The following is a 9,347-nucleotide window of genomic DNA, read 5'->3' on the forward strand; positions in this document are numbered from 1 at the left end:
TCTTCTTTTCTTTCTACTAACTTCTACCCTTCCTAGCATCACTGTCCTTTCTAATGATTATGCCTTCTCATGATGTGGCCCAAATACATCTTTACTCTTTATAATCTTGTCTAGTTCTTTCACAGCTGCCCTTCTCATAACTAATTTTCTTATTTCTTGATTGCTGTCTCTGTTCTGATCAATGTTTGATTTAAATTATGGAAAATCTTAACTATTTTGATTTTCTCATTATCTAGATTGAATTTATGTAGATCATCCACAGTCATTATTTTTGTTGACTTTGTGTTCAGCAGTAAGCCTACCTTTGCTCTTTCTTCTTTTACCTTCCTTAGTGATTGTTCCAAGTCTGAGATGTTTGATTATAGTAGTATGGTGTTGTCTCCACATCTTAACATTGTTGATATTCCTTCTTCCTATCTTCACTCCTCCTCTGCCTTCTGAGTCTAAACTTGTTCTTCATATGATATTTTCTGAATATAAGTTGTACAAATAGGGTGAAAAGATACAGCTTTGTCTGACCACTTTGCCAACTGGGAATTATTCTGAATCTCCATATTCTAACAGTAGCTGCTTGTCCTAAATGCAGATTTCTCACCAGAACTGTCAAACGTAGTGGCATTCCCATTTCTTTTAAGAGTATTCCATAGTTTTTCATTACCTGTGCAGTCAAAGGCTTTGCTGTAGTCAGTGAAGCACATGCAGATTTTTTTTTAATTCCCTGGTGCACACCATTATTCATCGTATGATTGCTATGTGGTCCCTAGTGCCTCTTCCTTTCCTGAAAATAGCTTGCAGCTCTGGGATTTCTCTTTCCATAACATGACAGAAGTCTATGCTGCAGACTTTTGAGCATAATTTTATTTGCATTGGAGATTAATGCTATGTCCTATAGTTTCTGCATTCTTTTGTGTCTCCTTTTTTGTGAAGACACAAAATATTGAATCATTTCCAGTCTATTAACCCATACATAATAACATCTTGTTTCAAACTAGAATAAATTTTAGTTTAGGATTTAATAGTGCAGCTTCATAGTTTTGAACCCTGGAGATGAGGATAGTGGTGCAGGTAGCTTAATCATAGCACTAATTAAATCAATAATTAATTAAATCATAGCACTATCATGGCTACAGGAATAAAATGGAGTTTGTCTCTGCCGCTTTGTTGATAAATTCACTGAGCGGGTAATGGAACATAATTTTGTAATATTGTTTAGCAATAATATACTTACTAGATTAAAAACAATAATATATATTTAAAATAAAAGTAAAATAAGGATTTGTAAACCTGTACCTGCTCAGCTAACCCAATCTGTTTCTTTGTTTAAAATAAGATCAAAATAACCACACACAAAAATTGTTATGGAGAGTACTGTCAATTCTGTTGGGCCTTATCCCTTTATCCTTATTCCCTGCATACATGTATCCCCTGCACTGGTCTAGATGATGATTTGAGGCCTTTTCCTTGCTGTATTGGTCACCTGATTTGAGCTCCCAGCCCAGCCCACAATGGGAGCCTCTAATTTAGGGACAGCTGCTCTATTGTTGACAGGTCCGTGTCAAAAACTTAGCAGTGAGTAGATTTAAATGGAAATTGAGTCTGGTTAGGACCAGAGACTTTCTTATTTACTCCAGATTAAGTCCCACTGTGTTTTTTGAACAATTCTTTTTAAGTGTCTAGAACTGCCATGCAGGCAGCTTGATAGTGAATGTGTTTGCTCAGTGATAAGTAGGTTTACTTGTACTCAGAATGTTGGCACATTTTCTAAATGTACGTAAGTACACTGCAGCCATGGGGTTTTATGCAAATGTCACTAAGTTCAAAGAGGTGTCCTGCCATAACAAGTGTGCATGGATTCAGTTGTGTGGTACCTTGGAATAAGCCCTATGGCACTGAACAGGACCCTAAGTCCACCCTTCAGCACTCCTTTTCTTTCTCTATGGACAACATTTCTATTCAACCAGTCCAGGTTTTATCTTTGATTCTTCTCTGTCATGTATCCCTCAGATCCAGACCACAGCCAAGGCTTGTAGATTCTTTTTATACAATATTGCCAAAATTCGACCATATCTCTCTGCCTCCACTGCCAAGATCCTGGTCCATGCCCTAGTGGTCTCACGACTTGATTACTGTAACATCCTCCTGGCTGGGCTTCCTCTTTCTCACCTCCGTCCTTTAATTTCTGCCCAGCATTCAGCTGCACGCATTATCACATCCGCCCACCACTTTGACCATATCTCTCCTGTCTTGGCATCCCTTCATTGGCTCCCCCTCCCTTTCCACATTCAGTATAAGCTCCTGCTGTCAACGTTTAAAGCCCTCCATGGGCTGGCCCCGCCTTACTTATCAGAACTTATTTCTCCTCACCTTCCCACTAGGGCCCTCCATTCAGGTAGTCAAGGTCTGCTGTCCCAGCCCAGGATTTCCTCTGCCCCATCTCAGATTCGCCCCTTTTCATTTGCTGCCCCTCATGCCTGGAACCTTCTTCCCCCACAAGCAAAAGCCATCACTTCTTTAACCAGCTTCAAAACGGAGTTGAAGACCATCCTGTTCAGGGCAGCCTTCCCAGGCATTGCATAATTGTCACTTGCTATTTGATGTTCTTTTGTTATCTGTTTTATTGAATCATTTCCTGTATTGCTATGTATTTTATATGTATTATCCTACTATAGAGGCCCCTTCCCCTCCACCACTCCCTTCTCCTTTTGTGTCGTGTCTTTTTAGATTGTAAGCCTGAGATCAGGGAACCGTCCAATTAAAAAGATTGTATGTACAGCGCTGTGTAAATTTACAGCGCTTTACAAATAAAGGTTAATCATCATCCTCATCATCATCATCATCATCAACATCATAGATTGAGAATGTGTCTGCATTGGAACTGCCCCAACCTCTTCTTGTTACCCGGGGCCCTCAATTGTGACACTAGGCAGCTGTTCATATGCATGTCCCACTGTGCCACCCACTATGGCACATCACTTGCTCTGAAGTCAGAATAGTGTAGATCACGTGCTTGGGCCCCACATTCTGGAGTGATGAGCTGCAATAGTGGCAGCACTGAGTGGCACAGTGGGATATGTGTGTCAGCATCACCTAGTATTGCAAAAAAGGGCTCTGGATCTTCTGGGAAGCAAATAGTGAGATTTCTTAATCTGTTTTAAGGACAGTATACTCCAGTTCTGGTGCTGAACTATTCAAACATAGTCTGGACTGCTCAAACTGGTACCAGGGCTTGGGCCATGTGTAATCTAGACTCTTCACTGAGAAGATAAGGGAAGATATTTTATTTGACCCATGCAGACAGGGCCTGAATTACCGCAACCCTAAACATCATAATTCACAACTGTCTTGTTGAAATTAGTGAGATTTATTTCTAAGGAAATGAATCACGGTTAGACATAGGCTGTTAAGAGCATTTATTGTGCACTGGTCTTCCATATTCTTAAATGGCTTTGTTCTGGAGTTAGTCTCTGTGAATTGTGTAAAAGCCTTTTATATGTTACAAATTAATATAAAGCCCAGTGATTCCAAATGTCTCCTTGCCCCACTCAGTCTGTCTCTCAAGTTAATTTTTGATGTGGGTCTCTGGCCCTATGAATGTTCAATGTAAAATTCTTGCACTGCTTCACAGCCAGGAAATGTCTTAAAATACCTCACTGCTTTCTTGATTTGTCAGTGATGTAGAACATTGTTTTAAATCAAGAGCCATGTTGATTCATGGAGCACTGCCCATGGGAGGGGGGATCCTGTTATTTGGCTTGCAATTCGGCATGTCCATTGGGTCTTTCTGTGATATAATAGCATCATATTTTAAGACAGAGCCAATCTTCCCATGTGGCTCCCTCCACCCTAACTCAGTACATGAACTCAAGTCTTAGCACGCTTATTTGTTATGCACTTTTTAAACATACTCATGTTTCTGATAAAAATGTACAGTTTCATCACTTTCTGATATTATAATCCAAATTCCTGAAAAGGGTGGGATGAGGATGCTAAATCCTCACCTCTTGGTTAGAGCCAGGGCAGAGGAGGGGTGAACTATGAAAGCTGAAGAACAGGGTTTAGAGTTGACTAGCATGATATTGCCAAGTAGGACTTCAAAAAGCTCAGGCATGAAACCTTGGAGAGCCACTGTCAGGCAATTTAAAGAATACTGGCTAGAGGAACCAATGATCTGACTTGGTAGGATGTTAGGAATTCTTATGTTTCTAATCTTTGTTTCCTTTTTAAAAAGAAAAAGAATACACAATATCGTTGCGTATTCTCCAACTGTCCGGATTTGGCAAAAGAGAAAAGCAGTTTAACATGTTAAACATGTTAGCAGTTTAACATGTCTCAGCAAACTTTTTATTCAGAACTAACATTATGCTTCATGTGAACTGAAACCACCCTGCCAAGTAAGCCTTGCATAAGTAAGCATAAACATTTAAATCATCTAGAGATCACTTGAAAGCTTCTTCCAAAATACATCCTGGGATAATAATTTTATTTTCAGCAGCCTCAACTTTTCTTATGATTTACATTTTGGTGACAAAACATATAGATCAGTGTTTTTTTCCAATATGCGGTAGCAGGTGAAGAAAGCTTATCTGCTATCTCCTTTTCTTTCTGTTTTGCACTTCATGCATGCTCAATAAAGGATTCTGGAGGCAGCTGCTGTTTACTTTGCCTGCTGTACATAAGCACACCCAACTACAGTAGGATCACCTACAACAGAATCTTATTCTTTTCCAGCTCAATCTTTATTGCATTATTTACTGTTGACATGCTGTTATAACCAAGCACTGCAGGTTTGTCTTTCTCCATTTCCCCAACAAGTTAGTAATGTCTTGTTCTTCAAATAATAAGCAACATCAACAAAAAAAATAGGCCACCAAGTAACAAATTCCTTTCAAAAAAATAACATTTTGAGCTTTGTGGTGATCTCAGAAGCTGAACTCCAGTTGTTAGTCCCAATTAATCAATAGATTTATTCAAATGTTGACTTATCAATTATTCACTCATTAAGTTACTATGATTTTAGTGGGTCTGTTCCAGTTGGGATTAATCATTGGCTTTCAGTCAGTTGCTACAATTCATACAGAAGAAGCAAAGCAAGTAATTGCCCTATTGAAGCCTATTCTAGTCAGACCTCCATATCCTTGGATTCTATATCCAGGGATTCAAACATCCATAGCTTGAAAATATACAAAAGATATGCAAATTCAAAAAAGCAAACCTGGATTTTTCTAATTTATATAAAGGATATAATTTAACTATCCATTGTATTTAATGGTACTTGAACATCCACGGATTTTGGTATCCATGGAGGGTTCTAGAACCAAACAGCAGGAGATACCAAGTTCCCATTATATATCATGTGTGTAATGTAGTCTCTGTTTTGCAATTCCTAGATAATCTATTCAAGCCAAAAGAACGGTTCATTTCAGAAAAGGAGATGCATATGCGATCAAAAAGGTAAGAAATATTATATGTTGCATTTTACTCCTTCTTCTGTCTTGATCTTGATTTATGTATTTTATGTTCTAAAACCATTTCATCATGGGTCCTGGACTGATTGGGCTGGCCCAATATTTGTTTGACTATGGAGTTTTCTTTCATCTTTGCTGGGCTAATAATTGCTCTCCCCAGGTGTAAAGAATATTCACATTTTTTTCTCATCTTCAACAGGAAAGGGTGTCTCAACAATCAGGAGTTTTTGTATTTTTTCTGATGGCTTGGGCGATGGTACCCCAGGAATTTGGAATCTCAGTTATTTGCCTTTTTTGTCCATTCTTCATATTAATCTAGATGAGTGGTGGGCAAGGTATGGCCCATGAGGGAGGGGTCAATTTTTAAAATGTTTGTTATATGTTGATGTTACACAAGATTTTTGCCCCAAAGTGTCCCCCCACCAAGGGTATGGGGGGATTTTTTGCCACAACCCCCCCCCCCCCCCACCGAGCCATTCTAGTGCCAGGAGAGGCTTTTCAACAAAATAAGTATCCAGCTTGTTGGGGGCAATTGGCTTACACACTGTAAACAGCTTAGGGAGTGCTAGTCGACCAATAAGTGTTAAATAACTGATCAACGGTATAGAAATGTACTTGCTGTATTGCTATATGTTGCTATAAGATTGAACACTCCCAGCCACTACCTGATAGCCTAAACCAAATATAATAATTTTATTATTTTTCAGAATTTATAATAATCTGCCTGAAGTGAAGAAGAAACAAGAAGAGAAGCAGAAACGGGTTATCTTACAGAGCAATAGGATGAGAGTTGAGGTGTTCAAAAAGGTAATAATTCTCTGATCATACACAACCTTAAAATAAATAAATTAAATATTGACATCTGGCAGGCTTGGTTTTATTAGGGGATGAGAGGGATGGTCTCGGATTGTTAATTTTAACTTTGTATGTTTTTAAATTTTATGTTTGTAATTTTTATATTTTTACGACTTTAATTGTACAATTGTATGTATGTTAGCCACCTTGGGTCCCACTTTGGGAGAAAGGCGGGATAAAAATTAATTAATTAATTAATTAATTAATTAAAATAAACCTTGTCACTCAATAGGTCAATAAGTTTGGCTTTCTTCTTCAAGCTGTCATCCCATATTCTTGTTCCTGCCACACAATTGCAGTACCCACAAATAGGAGAACAAACAATCCCTGACCCACCCACCCCTTTCTTAGTTCTTGGGGAAAGAACTAAGTCAGAACATTGTATTACTTTGCCTGGACATGCATCTGTATATATGTTTGTGGCTGTGTCATTATTTAAAATCTCCTCATGTAACTGCTACACTGCCAGGCTAAGAGATTCAGATACTTACCCTCTAAACTGAGGACATTTTTGCAAGCTGTATTAGAGATGGAGAGAGTACTCACCTTTATTTATTTCCCAGACAAAAATGGGTCTTTTTACACTTGAGAATCCTAGTGAGCAAGCATAACACAATGAAAAAAATATTCTGATGTTTTTTGCCCAATATCACATCCCATGAAGTGTTTCAAAAATTTATTCTTCACAAAAATACAAATAATAATAATAATAATAACAACAATAAAGTTTTATTTATATCCCACCTCTCCAAAGGGCTGTTGACATGAAAATTATTTAGGTTTTTTTGTCCAGAGAATGCATTTTCTGGACAGAAAATACTCTTTCCAAATAGGTGCATATTTTTTGTGCAAAAATCATGTTTCTGTGCAAAAAACCACTTGATTTTGTAAAAAAAAAACCAACAACAACCATATGGGCTTTTGAAAACAAATTGATAAAAAATCTACTTTTTGTCTCCAAATATGCTTTTTCTCCCCAAAATACACTGTTTCCAGATAGCTGCATATATTTTCTGTGAAACATTCCCCTTTTTTTGCAAAGAACTACAATTTTGCACAAAATGTAGCTGTATTTTATCTGAAAAATATGTATTTTGCAGAAAAAATATATTTTTTGTGCAAAAAACCCCACATGTATTTATGTGCAGAATCATTTCTCCAGAATACCTTGGGATGTTCAAATGCAAGAGGAGAAGTGCACAGAAATGTTTCTTTCCTCCCACAATGGGGAGCAAATATTTGCCTTCATGAAGCTGAAATAGTCAAATATACATCCCTAATCTCTGTATGAACAACCACTAAAACCTGTTTGTGTAAATATTTCTGATTCCATGCCAGGTATATTCTTTGTCAAGTAATGAGGAAGGAACATAAGCTGTTTTATACCAAGTCAAACTATTGCATTCTGTATTACACTGATTTACAGTAGATCTGTAGAATTACATATCTAAATCTTTCCCAGTCCTACCACAAATTGAACGTAGGACCTTTTTCATCATACTATGTGTTCCACTACTGAGTTATAAGCACACATCTTATAGCAAATGTCAGATGTTATAACATATGCATGGCTGCTGCCATAAGCAACTCTGTGTCTCATCCTCTTCTCTTGTCTATAAGGTCTAGTAATATAAAATGTGTGACATTACAGGTTGCTTTTTTTATTTGTTCTCCTTGTAGCAGTTACTGGACCAGCTTCTTCAAAGGAATACAGAATGACTAAAGATTCCCAGGAACATCATTCTGCTTGGACCTTGGATGTCTTTGATAATTAAAAAGCCATACAAAGATAGCATGACCTTAATGACATGGAGGCTTTATTTGTTGTTAAATCCATAAACAAAGATGAGAGATTGATTTTTTAAAAAACGAAAATCTAGTTGTTTCTAGAAAAATCACTGGATTATATTCCAGTGGTCAAAAGCCATGGAAATATCAACTTTAAAACAGTTTTATGCAATTGTTGAAGGCAACAAAGTATTTATGCTTTAAAAAGGTTTTTCAACCACAAAGCCAACTTTGTGTATCATACATGCGGGCATATGTAAGCATGCCTCCTGCATAAATATGATTCCCATACATCCCACTTATTTAAGGCCTTCGAGTATAAATGTAGTGTTTTGAATGGAAAGAAGAATGTATATCATTTTTGCTCTGGTTAGAAACTAGCTAAAATACCATTATTGTCTAATCATTTCTGCATTAGTTTTAAATTAATGGTTAACATAGCACCGGGACCAATATTTTAGACCTCTGAATGAGCATATTTCTATTTTTATAGTAAACCCAAATAAGGTGGTTACCTGTTATTGTAAAAACAGCCTTTTAAAACTTAGCTAACAATTCCTCTGAAACATGTTCTTTGCTAAACCATATAATTTTGCTAGGCATTACTTGGAGTGATATATTTGTAGAAATGGCATTTATTTATTATTGTTATTTTGAATGGCATAAATCTACAGAGTGGTAGTGACTAAAAAAATTGATTGTATAAAGATAACATAATGAAAAACATCTGTAATGTTTGCTTCAGAAATATTTGAAAATTTTATTTGTACATTGAGCAATAAAGATTATATAAAGAAGAAATAAAGTCTGAGTAGAAAAAAGGACTAAATTCTATATGTTTTTTGGAAGACAGTTATTTTATTTCACTGCCATTGTCACAAACGATAATGAAATTCATGTCTTTTGACACCACAGTAGAGTTTTCCTAGATCCTATTGTGAAAATATTGCAGTTATGTTGTTTTATTTTTACCTGCTTCTGTGCCACATGTATCTGTTCTTACTTCATAGATGCTTTATAATATGATGTAGACTATCAGAAAATACCAACACTCTGCTTCCCATACATCAGCTACAGTAGTTGCTGATCGTATATGTATGACTCTTCCTTGCTCTATATAGTCAGAACATTCAGAAGCCTTTGGTATCATATGAATAACAGAGTTGTTTGGATAAATGTTACAGGAAGCAAGGATGTTGCTTTTTACCGGTTGTGTGCATTATTTGTCTATATATCCCA

The 9,347-nt window shown here is 36.8% G+C and overlaps 1 protein-coding gene across 2 annotated transcripts in view; it reads left to right on the forward strand.

Moving 5' to 3' along the window:
• The window catches only part of C3H10orf90 (chromosome 3 C10orf90 homolog), a 122,980-nt gene extending 114,102 nt beyond the window's left edge, over window positions 1-8,878 (forward strand). For both annotated transcript variants that reach the window (XM_042459020.1, XM_042459021.1), the window contains exons 7-9: window positions 5,388-5,451; window positions 6,173-6,272; window positions 8,001-8,878. In XM_042459020.1, the coding sequence (XP_042314954.1) occupies window positions 5,388-5,451; window positions 6,173-6,272; window positions 8,001-8,039 (203 nt within the window). In that variant the 3' untranslated portion in view covers window positions 8,040-8,878. The remainder of the gene's footprint in view (window positions 1-5,387; window positions 5,452-6,172; window positions 6,273-8,000) is intronic.
• The last annotated feature ends 469 nt before the right edge of the window (window positions 8,879-9,347 follow it).

The sequence above is a fragment of the Sceloporus undulatus genome, chromosome 3 (genome assembly GCF_019175285.1).
Source record: "Sceloporus undulatus isolate JIND9_A2432 ecotype Alabama chromosome 3, SceUnd_v1.1, whole genome shotgun sequence".
Classification (NCBI taxonomy): Eukaryota; Metazoa; Chordata; class Lepidosauria; order Squamata; family Phrynosomatidae; genus Sceloporus; species Sceloporus undulatus.